This window comes from Poromitra crassiceps (assembly GCF_964638095.1).
Source record: "Poromitra crassiceps genome assembly, chromosome: 6".
Taxonomy (NCBI): Eukaryota; Metazoa; Chordata; class Actinopteri; order Beryciformes; family Melamphaidae; genus Poromitra; species Poromitra crassiceps.
Genome location: NC_139627.1, coordinates 15,366,243 through 15,387,071, shown reverse-complemented (window position 1 = coordinate 15,387,071; position 20,829 = coordinate 15,366,243). Strand labels below are relative to the sequence as shown.

Below are 20,829 nucleotides of genomic sequence, written 5' to 3'. Positions count from 1 at the left end.
GTATTGGCCAGAATGACATGAACATTTGGACACTTATTCAGTGGGTATCTTGCATGTTGCCTTCAGGTAAACTGTAAAACAAAACAAAACAAAAAAATATATATATAATATTTTTTTGCAATTCCAGCGCGGGCCACACAGAGCTGCATGCGGCCCACGGGCCACCAGTTGCCCACCCCTGGTGTGTGTTGTGGCTGTGACCTTGAACAGTGTCTGTGTTGTGGCTGTGACCTTGAACAGTGTCTGTGTTGTGGCTGTGACCTTGAACCTTGTGTGTGTGTGTGTGTGTGTGTGTGTGTGTGTGTTGTGACCTTGAACTAACCTTGCAGGAGTCTTTGCCTCCCTCCATGAACCCGGCACAGATCATGTTCTTAGTAATCTTGTATGCAGATAAGGCCTTACGGCAGGTCCAGTCATTCACGATGGAGACATCAACGCACTGCAACTTGTCAGGGAACGATGCTGGAGAAAATAAGAACACATAAAGGAGTTGTTTTTATTAATTTCATAACGCCATTAAGTAGACTAGAGCATGGCAATTCATTCCTTCTAAGATAAATTCAACTACTGGCCTTTTGAAACAACACAAAACGATTTTACTTTGAAACTCACAGTTCTCTTTTCTGGGAGAACGGGTCCCCCATCCAGAGATCCCACACTTCATCCCATCAGAGGTGGAGCTTTTGGGCAGGGCAGCGGGCCACACATAGGGGTTCAGGATGGCAGGCGGGTTCAGCTTGATCAGCATGATGTCATTGTCTATAATGTCAGGGTTGTAGTCAGGGTGGGGGATAACCTTGGTGGCCTTCATGCGCTGTTGGGTCAATTCAGAATGCTGACGGCTGTGCACTCCAAGCGTAACTTTTAATCGATTTGTCCTGGAAGAGTTAAAACCCATTTTAGAGACCATGATGATTATCTGAGTGAGAGAAGCTTTCTTAGCGCTTCCCACCGAAAGTTTCAAGGGACTCACACGGCATGAATTACAGAGTCAAATATAAGTTAATTAAAGAACACTCTCGTCATAGATTTAACCATTTATTGCATAAATAAGAATACAGTTTGGCGTTGAAGGCTCCGCTCTTTACAGAAGATGCTCCTCCCTGAACCGGTCCAGCAGCATGCTATGCCGAGCAGGGAGGGCAGTAAAATACCCCAGTGGGGATACAAGATTCCATATTAATTTAAAACCATAATGAGTAACAGAGGGAGCCTAAGCAAGACATGGAATACATGTTCAACTTTTTGAGCCATGCAGACTCTGAGCTAGAAAGGTGGAGGCTGGGGTGGTGGAGCAAGCAGCGTTGTGAAGCAGCATAGGTGGAGCAAAGATCAGAGTGAGAGGAGGCCATCTTTAAATGGACTGCCTTGTTGTGAGAATGGCTGTGATTGGTGAATGTTTAAACGATGACCAAATCAGCGGCTGTCAGCTGGTTACAGCTGGGGCGTAGGCTATGACTTCTGTGTCTCAAATGAACTAACGCGAGGCTTCATTTTTCAAACACAGTAAAAAAAATAAAAAAAATAAAAAAATCATCAAACAGTGGTTACAAACGGTGGTTATTGACAGAAAGTTCTTACTGTGTTTTGCAGTGTGCAGCAGACAGCACCCACTCACGAGACAGAAGAATCCCTCCACAGTTGAAAGACTCTCCATCGGAGAGATATGCTTGCCAGGGCACAGGTCCTGGGCATTCATACCCTCCAACAATCCCAACATTATTGCTCTCTTCCTCCAGGGCAACTGTATTAGTTGAATGAAAAGTGAAAATATGGAACAGACAAAAACAGATGACATGTCATTCCTGTATCATTGACATCCAGTTAAACATAATGCGACATACATGTGAATCAAAGACACCAAATGCCCTGTTTCAACTCGTGCATCATCAGACTTAATGCTATGTATCAATGTTGTAGCGTACCTGCCCATCCAAAGAGTGCGAGAAGAAGGAGATGCTTCATGCTTTCTGTCTGGTTGGCAGGAGCCTCTCAGCCTCTATTTTCAATGTAGTTTCAATGTAGCTGCTCTTATCTGCTGTTTCTCAAGGTTTTCCACATCAACGAGTGACAGAACACTGGCTTTAATAAGACTGTGATGGCCCCGCCCTATCTGCTGGCTGTGTTCCCATTGGTCTGTTTCCTTTTGCAGATGAGTCAGTGGGCGGAGACGAAAGGGTCATCTGGTGGAGTAAGGTATTAGTGATGGGCGAATCCTTCGAGTTGATGTAAATGTATAGAACCTTTTGAGTTTTGATCCTTTTCTTAACATAAGGCGTCAGTTTCTCCGTGAGACCATGGCTCGTTACTATTATGATTATTAAGTTAGACCTAATCAGTAGGCCTATCCAGCACAGCTAGCATCTACCACTCTGTAACATTGAGTTCTTTCTACAGTGAATTCATTTAACTTGTAATAGTATGCCTCACTTGTCTATGTGTGTGTAAGTTGTCTGGTAATTGGTAACTCACCACTTCCAGCTAAATCTCCTGACCCTATGAGGCCCGGACCTGGACATGGCGCTTTGGGCTTCCCCTCTTCGTCGTGGTCCAGGCTTTGTTTGGGCCCTCAACAGCTCAGACGCTGTTGTGTTGGAAAGTTCATAGGGGTGTTGGGAAGAGCACCCTGTGCACGGTGACGGGCAGTGGTGTGTCATCCTCTTGGCTGTTGTCTCTCGCTAGATTTGTGTCAGTCCGAGTCTTTCGGTTAGCTTTCAGGTTTTTCTGTCACCTCCAGTTCCATCACTTCCAGCTGAGCTCACCATAGAAGCCTCCTCACTCCTCTTCTCGAGGAGGCACTTTATCCTGGCAGTATATGGACTTTTTCCACTACTGTCCTTTTGATGTCTTAAATGTTTTATTTGTTTTATTGCTGCAGTGATATTGCTGTTGTATACAGCGTATAGTGTGATTTTGCTCTATGTGAAGGTTGGTCTTCTAGTCCACTGTATTCAGGTCACCTCCCTCCCCCTGATTGTACTGTATGTGTCTATGTCCTCTTTTATTATGTATTGTTTCTTGCTGCAAGACTAATTTCCCTTTGGGGACATAATACATTTGAAGTCGAAGACAAATAAAAATACTGGGTAATTAAAGTAAATGATGTTGATAGTTTTTCGTAACCCTACAAAAGCTGTAATAACCTGGAATGTTCTGCAAAATGCCTTTTCATGCTGCGTATTGATAGATCTGAGTATTGATAGATCTGAGTATTGATAGATCTGAGTATTGTGTCCGTAGCCAAGATGGATAAAAGGGAAATAAGGAAACGTCTTTGGAGGGAGGAGTCACAGAGAGAAGTGGCAGAGAGAAGCAGTTATTAGAGACCAGTGTGGGTGTCGCTGTCAGGAATAGGTGGATGAACTGGAACCCGATTGTCACAACCACTGAATATTATTATGATGTAGGATTAACCAAAGCTTATTTGCAGCAGTTTGGGTGCCAAGTGACAGACCACAATGAAGAATTTAGCATTACCTTCCCTCATTTCATCATACGAACATAGTTCCCATAGGCCTCTTTGGTTAACCCAGTGATACCCAAACTGTGGTCCACACACACGCACGCACGCACACACGCACGCACACACACACACACACACACACACACACACATACACACACACACACACACACACACACACACATGCACTTTTTTTTTTTACAGACAACAGTTTTTACACACATTAACCCTGAGGAGTAGGCTTGGGGCCATTTTCGGAAATATGATATTCGGGAAATATCACGTTTTTGAAAATCTACTTTCAGAGGATGTAGCAGGCTCAGTTTTAAAGCCAGTTGAGTGAACTTTCTGGTATCATATGAAACTAAAAGACCTAAGGCATCGATTGGTACCAACTATGTCATGTTGGGCTTGTCCGGAAGATAGTTAATAACGCTCCAAAATTAGGCTAAATCTTGGCGTGGGAAAACACTTTTTCAAAGGGGTCCACTATTTCACAGCCTAATGTTGGCAGGTGTGTGTGTGTGTGTGTGTGTGTGTGTGTGTGTGTGTGTGTGTGTGTGCACGTGTGTGTGTGTGTGTCTATTTTGAACCAGTAGCCTTATGTTGTTACTGTATTGATCAGATCAGCAAATTTTATTTCACATGAAAACATTTTTTGTATCCGCAGTGGAAGTGGTCCTTGGGAAATTTGGTTTGGTATAGTGGCACTTCAAGTCTGAAAAGTTTGGGAACCCCTGGGTTAACAGATGGGTTAACCTGTTAACCCATCTCTGACTTAGCCCCTGTTTTAGCTCAGCACAGCACAGCTCAGCACAGCACAGGAGACCATTTCCTCCTCACTACAGTAAATGTCATTTCTTCGAAACCAGGAATGGGATTTTCCTCTTCATCTGACTCTGGGTCCGAGCAGTCCTGTTGGCGACATGTTTTAGGTGAAACAGGGATGACCACGCCCCCAACTCATTTGATTGCTCGCCGTTATTGCTTCTTCCTGAAAACGTGCGGCAAGTAGAAAAGATGTGGTTAAGATTAGGGTTAGGCTTTTCTTATTTAACTATGACCAAACCCTAACGCTAACCACATTGTTGTACTTGCCTAACACTAATGTTTTAAAATAAGAAACATGCTTGTTAAAAACGTGTGTGGTTTGACTGTTTTTTTAACAGGCATGGACCAATGCATGGACCCCTTCTTTGAAGGAGGCCTTGGGGTTTCATTGTTTACCTGACTGTTGGGACTACAGGTGTTGTGTTGGGGAGGGCGTTTTCATTTTTGTCCGTTCATCACCAGAACAAATCTGCCCGTCTGCTCCGTTTCAGGTTCCTCCTCTTGTGGGGAGAAATCCTCTCTGGCCCAATGGGAGATCTCAATATTGGTAGGTGGTCGGTTTCGTCTACTTCCCCTTTCGACTGCCTTTTCTTCCTCTGAGAAAACAGTGTATTCTTGGTTCTGCCGTTTCGTATTACATACACCGTGTGCTGTACGTATAGACAGCTGGAAGGCTAGAGTCCATACGCTGGCTTCATCACAACTATGAATAATCAATAGAGCGAGGGGCTTGTGATTTGTATAACAATAGTTAATTTAGCTCTAACAATATCAATGAAACATGAATACCACAGGTCAACATGTTACATGACCACACGAGTTACTAAACACATCTAGTTAGGATAAACAATTCACACATGTACCAGTTAATCTGTGGGAGTCACTCATACATTATTATGTGTCAGTGTGTGTGTGGGAGGGGGGTAGGGGGGTGAGGAAGAGAGGGCGGAGCAGAAGGAGGAGGTGATGTCACGTGACCTGCTGGGAGGTATCCTCGCGTCACCAGGCTCTTCCCGAGGAGAAAAGCCTGGCACACATTTCTTGTGAATCACACCTCTTTCCTCTTTCCGCTCTAGACACCGGAACCAGAACATCTCAACCGGATACGTGCCGATTCGACTTGTGCAGGCTAACTAATTGCCACGAACAGGCGGCGATGCCATGGCATATTGCATCAATGCATCAACGTTTTGGTTCATGGACTATGGAACTTTTTTAACGTTAGTCTAACGTCTAACTGCTCCTTCATACTTTAAGCTAGACACTCCATTTAAACTTTAAACAAGTCACCACTTTTAGGACTCCATTTCCTTAATTCAGCTTTAATGTATAGTTTGTACTGTTTGAGAAATCCCAGTTTATTATACTTTTTTCAACACTTATAATGGGAGCTATGGAGCAGGCTGTACTTTCAATGTACTTGCAATCCATTTTCCCCTGATACGACTAATTAACATTTCATTTTGTTATCTTCAGCATAATATTATTTCAATCCATACAGGAAAGAATGTAGAAAATATAATTGGTATGTTTAATTTAGAGTGTGGGTTGATATGACCTTGGGTCACTTATACTGTAGGTCATTTATTTGTTTGTCATGTCTTAACATCTCTCCTTTCCTCCTCAGTGTGTGTATTCAGTGTGTGTGTGTGTGTGTGTGTGTGTGTGTGCGCATGCGTGTGTGTGTGTGTGTGTGTGTGTGTGTGTGTGTGTGTGTGTGTGTGTGTGTGTGTGTGTGTGTGTGTGCGTGCGTGCTTCAGTGTGGTGATTGAGAGATCAGATGCAGGTGGTGTTCTCCCCATCAACTGTATAAAAATATCAGGGACGTTACTTGAGACCACCTTGCTTGAGTCCTGATCGAGTCATTGGTGAATTGGGTCCGAGTCATTGTATTAATCTATTGCACTTGTTTTTGTACTTGGTTACTTAACATCGGCTGTGTGATGACATATTAACCATGCCCCACCAATGAGAGACTTGATTTATTTGCGGTGAGAGTATTTAAACCTGTCATCCATCTTGTCTCTGTTTGACTCTGAGATAAACACTACTGCTGCGTCCAAACGTCAGTCTGTTTGCACCACACAATACATTGTTTAAATTTACAGTGTGCTCCAGAATTCATCCTTCATCTGCGATCACTCACTCAGTCCTTTTTCTGAGAGGCACCAGTTTTAAAAGGTTCATCAGCTGAAGCACGGATATTCCCTCTGTGATATAATACTTCATTTACAAATGGTGAATCCATCATTCACTGTTCACCATCATGAACATATAATCATTAAACACATTATAGATTAGCTTATTAATACAAAAATGTATATAATGAATGAATTACTAATGTGTATTAATGTATGAACAATGCTTTATAGATTATGATTTAAGTGTTTACTAATAATTAACTAATGCTTCATAGCGTGCAGTTATTATATTAAATCAGGAGAGGGAGCCAGAGGCAAAGCAATTAAGGCAAGTTTATTTGTATCGCACATTTGAAACACAGATGCAATTCAAAGTGTTTTACATAAGAAAAATAGATAAAAGCTATTCTTTTCACACGCAGGATATTAGACTTTCAGTTTTCATATTCTCTCATACAGTCATGCTTATCTGAGCTGTGAATTATGGCACTGAAGGAAAGTTGATTTTCAAACTAATAAGTGATAGTTCTTGATCAATACCAAGCCAATGACATAGTGATACATGTAGAACCACACTGTGCACACAGTAAGTCACACTGTGCACACACAGTAAATCACACAGTGCACAAAGTAAATCACAATGTACACACACAGTAAATCACACAATGCACAGAGTAAATCACACAGTGCACAGAGTAAATCACAATGTACACACACAGTAAATCACACAGATACAAACAGATTTGATAGCCAGTTTAATAGCGTCCCATGGTCTTCTTGATCCAGGAGACGTACTTGTAAACTTTTGTGTACACCCCGGGCTTCCCTTTCCTAGCACAGCCGTCGCCCCAAGACACCACACCCTGGAGCTCTCCGTCACAGACCATGGGACCTCCAGAGTCACCCTGAGGAAGGAGACAGAAGAGAGATGTCAAGAGTGCCAAAGTCACACCCTCTTCCACAGCATACGAACCAAGGGATTTCATCCGCCGTTCATTTTTCCATCTACATTTCGTAAAATGCTTATCAGAATAGTTTTCCTTAGTCAAACCAAGAGATTCAGCTATATTTAGAATCAGGAGAGACAATATAACATTTCACTTGGACCTAAACTAGAAAAACTGGGGGGAAATAGACACACACACAAAAAAAAAAAAAAAAAAAATTTTTTTTAGCCCGAATGAAATGTACTAATAGTCTTTCCTGATTATAAATATAGCTGAATCACTTGGTTTGACCAAGTAAAACCATTTTTAAGCATTTTACAAAATGTAGATGGAAAAATTAATGGCGGAGGAAATCCCTTGGTTCGTATGCTAAACACTGAAGAGGGCGTGACTTGTGACACACTGTGTGTGTGTGTGTGTGTGTGTGTGTGTGTGTGTGTGTGTGTGTGTGTGTGTGTGTGTGTGTGTGTGTGTGTGTGTGTGCGTGCGTGCGTGTGTGCGTGTGTGTGTGTGTGTGTCAGGGATGGGCAACTTTGATGATAGAGAGGGCCACAAAAAAATGTCCTCGCTACCAGAGGGCCAGATTTTGCGGGGGGTCGAACGGCACCGGCGTGAAACATTTGGGGCATTTGAAGTCAGGTTTAGAGGAATAACTCAATTTAAATTAATAGTCGTGATGTCATTATTCAGTCTTAACCACCAATATTTGATCCTTTTCTCACTCACTCATATGTCACCACCTGCTCTCCCTGCAGGGCTTGAAATTAACTTTTTTGACCACCCGCCAATATGTCTGCTAGATTTTAAAGTTACCAGCCAATTAGACTTTCCACTAGCCAAAATGTTTTTCTTGAAATAAACCAGAATATGAGTGGGTTAATTTAAGCATAAGTATCAGTAAGTGGCCGGGGATTCTCAAAGCCTGTGTTGAGGGTCACACGAACTAAAATGCACTCTTGAAGCTAAATAAATCCAAAACCAAGTTAATTATTTAATGTTTTACTTCAATGTAGAACAGTAATTTCTTACACATGGATTACTTTTAGCCTTTTAGTCATAAAGATTATTGAAATATATCCCATATTCCAGACTGAAATGTTATAACAGAAGTGGAGTATTGGCCAGAATGACATGAACATTTGGACACTTATTCAGCGGGTATCTTGCATGTTGCCTTCAGGTAAACTGTAAAAAAAAAATATATATATATATATATATATATATATATATATATATATATATATATATATATATATAATATTTTTTTGCAATTCCAGCGTGGGCCACACAGAGCCGCATGCGGCCCACGGGCCACCAGTTGCCCACCCCTGGTGTGTGTTGTGGCTGTGACCTTGAACCTTGTGTGTGTGTGTGTGTGTGTGTGTGTGTGTGTGTGTGTGTGTGTGTGTGTGTGTGTGTGTGTGTGTGTGTGTGTGTGTATTGTGACCTTGAACTAACCTGGCAGGAGTCTTTGCCTCCCTCACCGGCACAGATCATGTTCTTAGTAATCTTGTATGCAGATAAGGCCTTACGGCAGGTGCAGTCATTCACGATGGAGACATCAACGCACTGCAACTTGTCAGGCAACGATGCTGGATTAAATATGCACACATAAAGGAGTTGTTTTTATTAATTTCATAACGCCATTAAGTAGACTAGAGCATGGCAATTCATTCCTTGTAAGATAAATTCAACTACTGGTCTTTTGAAACAACACAAAACGATTTTACTTTGAAACTCACAGTTCTCTTTTCTGGGAGAACGGGTCCCCCATCCAGAGATCCCACACTTCATCCCAACACGGGCGCTCCTTGTGGGCAGGGCAGCGGGCCACACATAGGGGTTCAGGATGGCAGGCTGTTTCAGCTTGATCAGCATGATGTCATTGTTGAAGGTTTTGGAGTTGTACCTAGGGTGGCGGATAACCTTTCTGGCCTTCATGGGCTGTTGGGTCATCTCAGAATGCTGGAGGCTGTGCACTCCAAGCGTAACTTTTAGTCGATTTGTCCTGGAAGAGTTAAACCCATTTAAGTCATGAATTACAGAGTCAAATATAAGTTAATTGAAGAACAAAGTAATAGATTTAACCATTTATTGCATACATGGAAATACAGTTATGTTTGGCATTGAAGGCTCCGCTCTTTACAGATGATGCTCCTCCCTGAACCGGCCCAGCAGCATGCTACGCCGAGCAGGGAGGGCAGCAAAATCCCTAATGAGAATACAAGATTCCAGATCAATTTAAAGCCATAATGAGTAAGAGAGGGAGCCTAAGCAAGACATGGAATACATGTTCACTTTTTGAGCCATGCAGACTCTGAGCTAGAATAAAGTAAGGTAAAGGTAAAGGTAAAGTCCCACTGATTGTCACACAATGTGTGAAATTTGTTCTCCGCATTTGACCCATCCCCTGGGGGAGCGGTGAGCTGCAGCGTGCGCCGCGCTCGGGAATCATATGGTGATCTAACCCCCCAAATTCCAACCCTTTGATGCTGAGTGCCAAGCAGGGAGGCAAATGGGTCCCATTTTTATAGTCTTTGGTATGACTCTTTGGTATGACTCGAATACACGTTTAGCCTTTGAGCCATGCAGACTCTGAGCTAGAAAGGTGGAGGCTGGGGTGGTGGAGGCAAAACATTGCCAGCAGCAGTGGTGTGAAGCAGCATAGGTGGAGCAAAGATCAGAGTGAGAGGAGGCCACATTTAAATGGACCGCCTTGTGAGAATGGCTGTGATTGGTGAATGTTTAAGCGATGATCCAATCAGCTGTCAATCGGCTGTCAGCTGGTTACAGCTGGGGCGTAGGCTATGACTTCCATGTCTCAATTGAACGAACGCGAGGCTTCATTTTTCAAACACAGTAAAAATAAAAATAAATAAATAAATAAATAAATAAATAAATAAATAAATAAATAAATAAATAAATAAATAAATAAATAAATAAATAAATAAATAAATAAATAAATAAATAAATAAATAATAAATAAATCATCAAACAGTGGTTACAAGCAGTGGCTACTGGCAAAAAGTTCTTACGCCATTTTGCAGTGTGCAGCAGACAGCACCCACTCAGGAGACAGAAGAATCCCTCCACAGAACGTCTTCCCATCGGAGAGATATGCTTGCCAGACCACAGGCCCTGGGCACTCATACCCTCCAACAATCCCAACATTATTGCTCTCTTCCTCCAGGGCAACTGTATTAGTTGAATGAAAAGTGAAAATATGGAACAGACAAAAACATGTTAGATGACATGTCATTCCTGTATCGTTGACATCCAGTTAAACATAGCTACATGTGAATCAGAGACACCAAATGCCCTGTTTCAACTCGTGCATCATCAGACTTAATGCTATGTATCAATGTTGTAGCGTACCTGCCCATCCAAAGAGTGCGAGGAGAAGGAGATGCTTCATGCTTTCTGTCTGGTTGGCAGGAGCCTCTCAGCCTCTATTTTCAATGTAGTTTCAATGTAGCTGCTCTTATCTGCTGTTTCTCAAGGTTTTCCACATCAACGAGTGACAGAACACTGGCTTTAATAAGACTGTGATGGCCCCGCCCTATCTGCTGGCTGTGTTCCCATTGGTCTGTTTCCTTTTGCAGATGAGTCAGTGGGCGGAGACGAAAGGGTCATCTGGTGGAGTAAGGTATTAGTGATGGGCGAATCCTTCGAGTTGATGTAAATGTATAGAACCTTTTGAGTTTTGATCCTTTTCTTAACATAAGGCGTCAGTTTCTCCGTGAGACCATGGCTCGTTACTATTATGATTATTAAGTTAGACCTAATCAGTAGGCCTATCCAGCACAGCTAGCATCTACCACTCTGTAACATTGAGTTCTTTCTACAGTGAATTCATTTAACTTGTATAGTATGCCTCACTTGTCTATGTGTGTGTAAGTTGTCTGTCTAGACTCTAGGGGGTAATTGGTAAGTCACCACTTCCAGCTAAATCTCCTGACGCTAGGAGGCCCGGACCTGGACATGGCGCTTTGGGCTTCCCCTCTTCGTCGTGGTCCAGGCTTTGTTTGGGCCCTCACCAGCTCAGACGCTGTTGTGTTGGAAAGTTCATAGGGGTGTTGGGAAGAGCACCCCGTGCACGGTGACGGGCAGTGGTGTGTCATCCTCTTAGCTGTTGTCTCTCGCTAGATTTGTGTCAGTCCGAGTCTTTCGGTTAGCTTTCAGGTTTTTCTGTCACCTCCAGTTCCATCACTTCCAGCTGAGCTCACCATAGAAGCCTCCTCACTCCTCTTCTCGAGGACGCACTTTATCCTGGCAGTATATGGACTTTTTCCACTACTGTCCTTTTGATGTCTTAAATGTTTTATTTGTTTTATTGCTGCAGTGATATTGCTGTTGTATACAGCGTATAGTGTGATTTTGCTCTATGTGAAGGTTGGTCTTCTAGTCCACTGTATTCAGGTCACCTCCCTCCCCCTGATTGTACTGTATGTGTCTATGTCCTCTTTTATTATGTATTGTTTCTTGCTGCAAGACTAATTTCCCTTTGGGGACATAATACATTTGAAGTTGAAGACAAATAAAAATACTGGGTAATTAAAGTAAATGATGTTGATAGTTTTTCGTAACCCTACAAAAGCTGTAATAACCTGGAATGTTCTGCAAAATGCCTTTTCATGCTGCGTATTGATAGATCTGAGTATTGATAGATCTGAGTATTGATAGATCTGAGTATTGTGTCCGTAGCCAAGATGGATAAAAGGGAAATAAGGAAACGTCTTTGGAGGGAGGAGTCACAGAGAGAAGTGGCAGAGAGAAGCAGTTATTAGAGACCAGTGTGGGTGTCGCTGTCAGGAATAGGTGGATGAACTGGAACCCGATTGTCACAACCAGTGAATATTATTATGATGTAGGATTAACCAAAGCTTATTTGCAGCAGTTTGGGTGCCAAGTGACAGACCACAATGAAGAATTTAGCATTACCTTCCCTCATTTCATCATACGAACATAGTTCCCATAGGCCTCTTTGGTTAACCCAGTGATACCCAAACTGTGGTCCACACACACGCACGCACGCACACACGCACGCACACACACACACACACACACACACACACACACATACACACACACACACACACACACACACATGCACTTTTTTTTTTTACAGACAACAGTTTTTACACACATTAACCCTGAGGAGTAGGCTTGGGGCCATTTTCGGAAATATGATATTCGGGAAATATCACGTTTTTGAAAATCTACTTTCAGAGGATGTAGCAGGCTCAGTTTTAAAGCCAGTTGAGTGAACTTTCTGGTATCATATGAAACTAAAAGACCTAAGGCATCGATTGGTACCAACTATGTCATGTTGGGCTTGTCCGGAAGATAGTTAATAACGCTCCAAAATTAGGCTAAATTTTGGCGTGGGAAAACACTTTTTCAAAGGGGTCCACTATTTCACAGCCTAATGTTGGCAGGTGTGTGTGTGTGTGTGTGTGTGTGTGTGTGTGTGTGTGTGTGTGTGTGTGTGTGTGTGCACGTCACGTGTGTGTGTGTGTCTATTTTGAACCAGTAGCCTTATGTTGTTACTGTATTGATCAGATCAGCAAATTTTATTTTACATGAAAAAATAGTTTGTATCCACAGTGGAAGTGGTCCTTGGGAAATTTGGTTTGGTATAGTGGCACTTAGTCTGAAAAGTTTGGGAACCCCTGGGTTAACAGATGGGTTAACCTGTTAACCCATCTCTGACTTAGCCCCTGTTTTAGCTCAGCACAGCACAGCTCAGCACAGCACAGGAGACCATTTCCTCCTCACTACAGTAAATGTAATTTCTTCGAAACCAGGAATGGGATTTTCCTCTTCATCTGACTCTGGGTCCGAGCAGTCCTGTTGGCGACATGTTTTAGGTGAAACAGGGATGGCCACGCCCTGAACTCATTTGATTGCTCGCCGTTATTGCTTCTTCCTGAAAACGTGCGGCAAGTAGAAAAGATGTGGTTAAGATTAGGGTTAGGCTTTTCTTATTTAACTATGACCAAACCCTAACGCTAACCACATTGTTGTACTTGCCTAACACTAATGTTTTAAAATAAGAAACATGCTTGTTAAAAACGTGTGTGGTTTGACTGTTTTTTTTAACAGGCATGGACCAATGCATGGACCCCTACTTTGAAGGAGGCCTTGGTCATTGTTTACCTGACTGTTGGGACTACAGGTGTTGTGTTGGGGAGGGCGTTTTCATTTGTCCGTTCATCACCAGAACAAATCTGCCCGTCTGCTCCGTTTCAGGTTCCTCCTCTTGTGGGGAGAAATCCTCTCTGGCCCAATGGGAGATCTCAATATTGGTAGGTGGTCGGTTTCATCTACTTCCCCTTTGGACTGCCTTTTCTTCCTCTGAGAAAACAGTGTATTCTTGGTTCTGCCGTTTCGTATTACATACACCGTGTGCTGTACGTATAGACAGCTGGAAGGCTAGAGTCCATACACTGGCTTCATCACAACTATGAATAATCAATAGAGCGAGGGGCTTGTGATTTGTATAACAATAGTTAATTTAGCTCTAACAATATCAATGAAACATGAATACCACAGGTCAACATGTTACATGACCACACGAGTTACTAAACACATCTAGTTAGGATAAACAATCCACACATGTACCAGTTAATCTGTGGGAGTCACTCATACATTATTATGTGTGAGTGTGTGTGTGGGAGGGGGGTAGGGGGGTGAGGAAGAGAGGGCGGAGCAGAAGGAGGAGGTGATCTCACGTGACGCTGCTGGGAGGTATCCTCGCGTCACCAGGCTCTTTCCGAGGAGAAAAGCCTGGCACACATTTCTTGTGAATCACACCTCTTTCCTCTTTCCGCTCTAGACACCGGAACCAGAACATCTCAACCGGATACGTGCCGATTCGAGTTGTGCAGGCTAACTAATTGCCACGAACAGGCGGCGATGCCATGGCATATTGCATCAATGCATCAACGTTTTGGTTCATGGACTATGGAACTTTTTTAACGTTAGTCTAACGTCTAACTGCTCCTTCATACTTTAAGCTAGACACTCCATTTAAACTTTAAACAAGTCACCACTTTTAGGACTCCATTTCCTTAATTCAGCTTTAATGTATAGTTTGTACTGTTTGAGAAATCCCAGTTTATTATACTTTTTTCAACACTTATAATGGGAGCTATGGAGCAGGCTGTACTTTCAATGTACTTGCAATCCATTTTCCCCTGATACGACTAATTAACATTTCATTTTGTTATCTTCAGCATAATATTATTTCAATCCATACAGGAAAGAATGTAGAAAATATAATTGGTATGTTTAATTTAGAGTGTGGGTTGATATGACCTTGGGTCACTTATACTGTAGGTCATTTATTTGTTTGTCATGTCTTAACATCTCTCCTTTCCTCCTCAGTGTGTGTATTCAGTGTGTGTGTGTGTGTGTGTGTGTGTGTGCGCATGCGTGTGTGTGTGTGTGTGTGTGTGTGTGTGTGTGCGCATGCGTGTGTGTGTGTGTGTGTGTGTGTGTGTGTGTGCGTGCGTGCTTCAGTGTGGTGATTGAGAGATCAGATGCAGGTGGTGTTCTCCCCATCAACTGTCTAAAAATATCAGGGACGTTACTTGAGACCACCTTGCTTGAGTCCTGATCGAGTCATTGGTGAATTGGGTCCGAGTCATTGTATTAATCTATTGCACTTGTTTTTGTACTTGGTTACTTAACATCGGCTGTGTGATGACATATTAACCATGCCCCACCAATGAGAGACTTGATTTATTTGCGGTGGGAGTATTTAAACCTGTCATCCATCTTGTCTCTGTTTGACTCTGAGATAAACACTACTGCTGCGTCCAAACGTCAGTCTGTTTGCACCACGTAATAAATTGTTTAAATTGACTGTGTGCTCCAGAATTCATCCTTCATCTGCGATCACTCACTCAGTCCTTTTTCTGAGAGGCACCAGTTTTAAAAGGTTCATCAGCTGAAGCACGGATATTCCCTCTGTGATATAATACTTCATTTACAAATGGTGAATCCATCATTCACTGTTCACCATCATGAACATATAATCATTAAACACATTATAGATTAGCTTATTAATACAAAAATGTATATAATGAATGAATTACTAATGTGTATTAATGTATGAACAATGCTTTATAGATTATGATTTAAGTGTTTACTAATAATTAACTAATGCTTCATAGCGTGCAGTTATTATATTAAATCAGGAGAGGGAGCCAGAGGCAAAGCAATTAAGGCAAGTTTATTTGTATCGCACATTTGAAACACAGATGCAATTCAAAGTGTTTTACATAAGAAAAATAGATAAAAGCTATTCTTTTCACACGCAGGATATTAGACTTTCAGTTTTCATATTCTCTCATACAGTCATGCTTATCTGAGCTGTGAATTATGGCACTGAAGGAAAGTTGATTTTCAAACTAATAAGTGATAGTTCTTGATCAATACCAAGCCAATGACACAGTGATACATGTAGAACCACACTGTGTACACAGTAAGTCACACTGTGCACACACAGTAAATCACACAGTGCACAAAGTAAATCACAATGTACACACACAGTAAATCACACAATGCACAGAGTAAATCACACAGTGCACAGAGTAAATCACAATGTACACACACAGTAAATCACACAGATACAAACAGATTTGATAGCCAGTTTAATAGCGTCCCATGGTCTTCTTGATCCAGGAGACGTACTTGTAAACTTTTGTGTACACCCCGGGCTTCCCTTTCCTAGCACAGCCGTCGCCCCAAGACACCACACCCTGGAGCTCTCCGTCACAGACCATGGGACCTCCAGAGTCACCCTGAGGAAGGAGACAGAAGAGAGATGTCAAGAGTGCCAAAGTCACACCCTCTTCCACAGCATACGAACCAAGGGATTTCATCCGCCGTTCATTTTTCCATCTACTGTACATTTCGTAAAATGCTTATCAGAATAGTTTTCCTTAGTCAAACCAAGAGATTCAGCTATATAGAATCAGGAGAGACAATATAACATTTCACTTGGACCTAAACTAGAAAAACTGGGGGGGAAATGGACACACACAAAAAACATTTTTTTTTTTTTTTTTTTAGCCCGAATGAAATGTACTAATACCGTAAATTCCGGACTATAAGCCGCGGCTTTTTCCCCGTTTTTTGGCCTTTTTTGGCCCCTGCGGCTTATATAACGGTGCGGCTTATCTATGGATTTTTTCAGAAAAAAAAGAAAAAAAACGGAATTCTCTCTTCTTTAGCACTCTTTCTAACTATAAATCCACTTCTGTTTCAATTTCCTCTCTTGCCCTCTTTTCACCACACTGTATGACACTGTATGACACTGTGTGCACTGTAAAAAAGAAACACAGGTGGTGTTGTGTTATGTTGTTTTGTTGAAATGTTAATAAATGGGAGCTTCCTCAAACAGCCATCTCTTTCCCGACAATCCCCTCTGTGCATGAACCCTTACATATGGTAATTAAACATTAAAACACAATAAAAAAAAAAAAAAAAAAAAAAAAAAATACCATTAAAACACCCGCGGCTTATAGTCCGGTGCAGCTTATATATGTAAAAAACAGTCAACTTTGCAGGTGCGGCTTATACACCGGTGCGGCTTATAGTCCGGAATTTACGGTAGTCTTTCCTGATTATAAATATAGCTGAATCACTTGGTTTGACCAAGTAAAACCATTTTTAAGCATTTTACAAAATGTAGATGGAAAAATTAATGGCGGAGGAAATCCCTTGGTTCGTATGCTAAACACTGAAGAGGGCGTGACTTGTGTGTGTGTGTGTGTGTGTGTGTGTGTGTGCGTGCGTGCGTGCGTGCGCGTGTGTGTGTGTGTGTGTGTCAGGGATGGGCAACTTTGATGATAGAGAGGGCCACAAAAAAATGTCCTCGCTACCAGAGTGCCAGATTTTGCGGGGGGTCGAACGGCACCGGCGTGAAACATTTGGGGCATTTGAAGTCAGGTTTAGAGGAATAACTCAATTTAAATTAATAGTCGTGATGTCATTATTCAGTCTTAACCACCAATATTTGATCCTTTTCTCACTCCCTCATATGTCACCACCTGCTCTCCCTGCAGGGCTTGAAATTAACTTTTTTGACCACCCGCCAATATGTCTGCTAGATTTTAAAGTTACCAGCCAATTAGACTTTCCACTAGCCAAAATGTTTTTCTTGAAATAAACCAGAATATGAGTGGGTTAATTTAAGCATAAGTATCAGTAAGTGGCCGGGGATTCTCAAAGCCTGTGTTGAGGGTCACACAAACAAAAATGCACTCTTGAAGCTAAATAAATCCAAAACCAAGTTAATTATTTAATGTTTTACTTCAATGTAGAACAGTAATTTCTTACACATAGATTACTTTTAGCCTTTTAGTCATAAAGATTATTGAAATATATCCCATATTCCAGACTGAAATGTTATAACAGAAGTGGAGTATTGGCCAGAATGACATGAACATTTGGACACTTCTTGCGGGTATCTTGCATGTTGCCTTCAGGTAAACTGTAAAAAAAAAAAAAAAAAAAAATCATAATTCAGGCCGGGCATTAGATACCAAGCAGGCCAGGCCGATATGGGCCGACGTGCGTGCCGGCGTCCGAAGGGCGGCGGCGAAAAATTTGGGGCGTTTGAAGCTCAATTTGGGGCGTTTGAAGCCCAATTTGGGCCATTTGAAGCCAGATTTGGGTCGTTTAAAGCCAGATTTGGGCTGTTCGAAGCCCGATTTGGGCCGTTTGAAGCCCAATTTGGGCCGTTTGAAACCCAATTTGGGCCAAGTCCAATTTTACAATGAGATGCACCCACTTTAAACCTGAATAAAGTAATAAAAGCACTAGTAAACCAGTAGGCGGCGCCTGGCCTGCTGTTCAGTGAGTGGCCTGGCCTGGCCTGCAAAAAAAAAAAAAAAAAAAAAAAAAAAAATTTGGCCAGGCCAGGCCAGGCCAGGCCACCGGGCATTTGCCCGACGTGCCCGATTATGCAGTCCGCCACTGGCTGTGACCTTGAACCTTGTGTGTGTGTGTGTGTTGTGACCTTGAACTAACCTGGCAGGAGTCTTTGCCTCCCTCACCGGCACAGATCATGTTCTTAGTAATCTTGTATGCAGATAAGGCCTTACGGCAGGTGCAGTCATTCACGATGGAGACATCAACGCACTGCAACTTGTCAGGCAATGATGCTGGATTAAATAAGCACACATAAAGGAGTTGTTTTTATTAATTTCATAACGCCATTAAGTAGACTAGAGCATGGCAATTCATTCCTTGTAATATAAATTCAACTACTGGCCTTTTGAAACAACACAAAACGATTTTACTTTGAAACTCACAGTTCTCTTTTCTGGGAGAACGGGTCCCCCATCCAGAGATCCCACACTTCATCCCAACACGGGCGCTCCTTGTGGGCAGGGCAGCGGGCCACACATAGGGGTTCAGGATGGCAGGCTGTTTCAGCTTGATCAGCATGATGTCATTGTTGAAGGTTTTGGAGTTGTACCTAGGGTGGCGGATAACCTTTCTGGCCTTCATGGGCTGTTGGGTCATCTCAGAATGCTGGAGGCTGTGCACTCCAAGCGTAACTTTTAGTCGATTTGTCCTGGAAGAGTTAAACCCATTTAAGTCATGAATTACAGAGTCAAATATAAGTTAATTGAAGAACAAAGTAATAGATTTAACCATTTATTGCATACATGGAAATACAGTTATGTTTGGCATTGAAGGCTCCGCTCTTTACAGATGATGCTCCTCCCTGAACCGGCCCAGCAGCATGCTACGCCGAGCAGGGAGGGCAGCAAAATCCCTAATGAGAATACAAGATTCCAGAGCAATTTAAAGCCATAATGAGTAAGAGAGGGAGCCTAAGCAAGACATGGAATACATGTTCACTTTTTGAGCCATGCAGACTCTGAGCTAGAATAAAGTAAGGTAAAGGTAAAGGTAAAGTCCCACTGATTGTCACACAATGTGTGAAATTTGTTCTCCGCATTTGACCCATCCCCTGGGGGAGCGGTGAGCTGCAGCGTGCGCCGCGCTCGGGAATCATATGGTGATCTAACCCCCCAAATTCCAACCCTTTGATGCTGAGTGCCAAGCAGGGAGGCAAATGGGTCCCATTTTTATAGTCTTTGGTATGACTCTTTGGTATGACTCGAATACACGTTTAGCCTTTGAGCCATGCAGACTCTGAGCTAGAAAGGTGGAGGCTGGGGTGGTGGAGGCAAAACATTGCCAGCAGCAGTGGTGTGAAGCAGCATAGGTGGAGCAAAGATCAGAGTGAGAGGAGGCCACATTTAAATGGACCGCCTTGTGAGAATGGCTGTGATTGGTGAATGTTTAAGCGATGATCCAATCAGCTGTCAATCGGCTGTCAGCTGGTTACAGCTGGGGCGTAGGCTATGACTTTCATGTCTCAATTGAACGAACGCGAGGCTTCATTTTTCAAACACAGTAAAAATAAATAAATAAATAAATAAATAAATAAATAAATAAATAAATAAATAAATAAATAAATAAATCATCAAACAGTGGTTACAAGCAGTGGCTACTGGCAAAAAGTTCTTACGCCATTTTGCAGTGTGCAGCAGACAGCACCCACTCAGGAGACAGAAGAATCCCTCCACAGAACGTCTTCCCATCGGAGAGATATGCTTGCCAGACCACAGGCCCTGGGCACTCATACCCTCCAACAATCCCAACATTATTGCTCTCTTCCTCCAGGGCAACTGTATTAGTTGAATGAAAAGTGAAAATATGGAACAGACAAAAACATGTTAGATGACATGTCATTCCTGTATCATTGACATCCAGTTAAACATAATGCGACATACATGTGAATCAAAGACACCAAATGCCCTGTTTCAACTCGTGCATCATCAGACTTAATGCTATGTATCAATGTTGTAGCGTACCTGCCCATCCAAAGAGTGCGAGGAGAAGGAGATGCTTCATGCTTTCTGTCTGGTTGGCAGGAGCCTCTCAGCCTCTATTTTCAATGTAGTTTCAATGTAGCTGCTCTTATCTGCTGTTTCTCAAGGTTTTCCACATCAACGAGTGACAGAACACTGGCTTTAATAAGACTGTGATGGCCCCGCCCTATCTGCTGGCTGTGTTCCCATTGGTCTGTTTCCTTTTGCAGATGAGTCAGTGGGCGGAGACGAAAGGGTCGTCTGGTGGAGTAAGGTATTAGTGATGGGCGAATCCTTCGAGTAGATGTAAATGTATAGAACCTTTTGAGTTTTGATCCTTTTCTTAACATAAGGCGTTAGTTTCTCCGTGAGACCATGGCTCGTTACTATTATGATTATTAAGTTAGACCTAATCAGTAGGCGTATCCAGCACAGCTAGCATCTACCACTCTGTAACATTGAGTTCTTTCTACAGTGAATTCATTTAACTTGTATAGTATGCCTCACTTGTCTATGTGTGTGTAAGTTGTCTGTCTAGACTCTAGG

At 42.4% G+C, this 20,829-nt stretch overlaps 2 protein-coding genes across 2 annotated transcripts in view; both read right to left on the bottom strand.

Moving 5' to 3' along the window:
* The window catches only part of LOC310777739 (uncharacterized protein), a 12,508-nt gene extending 1,623 nt beyond the window's left edge, over positions 1-10,885 (bottom strand). The window contains exons 1-8 of the mRNA XM_083638105.1: positions 10,757-10,885; positions 10,417-10,576; positions 9,124-9,389; positions 8,840-8,973; positions 7,198-7,339; positions 1,582-1,744; positions 613-878; positions 323-462 (exon numbers count right to left, since the gene is read on the bottom strand). Of these exons, the coding sequence (XP_083494231.1) occupies positions 323-462; positions 613-878; positions 1,582-1,744; positions 7,198-7,339; positions 8,840-8,973; positions 9,124-9,389; positions 10,417-10,576; positions 10,757-10,796 (1,311 nt within the window). The 5' untranslated portion in view covers positions 10,797-10,885. The remainder of the gene's footprint in view (positions 1-322; positions 463-612; positions 879-1,581; positions 1,745-7,197; positions 7,340-8,839; positions 8,974-9,123; positions 9,390-10,416; positions 10,577-10,756) is intronic.
* A 4,735-nt stretch (positions 10,886-15,620) lies between these two features.
* LOC310778301 (trypsin-3-like) lies at positions 15,621-20,415 on the bottom strand. Its single transcript, XM_083638686.1, has 5 exons — positions 20,287-20,415; positions 19,941-20,100; positions 18,709-18,974; positions 18,425-18,558; positions 15,621-16,191 (listed from the first exon to the last, which is right to left on the bottom strand). Exons 1-5 carry the CDS (start codon positions 20,324-20,326, stop codon positions 16,042-16,044), a joined length of 750 nt encoding a protein of 249 aa, XP_083494812.1. The 5' UTR covers positions 20,327-20,415; the 3' UTR covers positions 15,621-16,041.
* Positions 20,416-20,829: the final 414 nt, after the last annotated feature.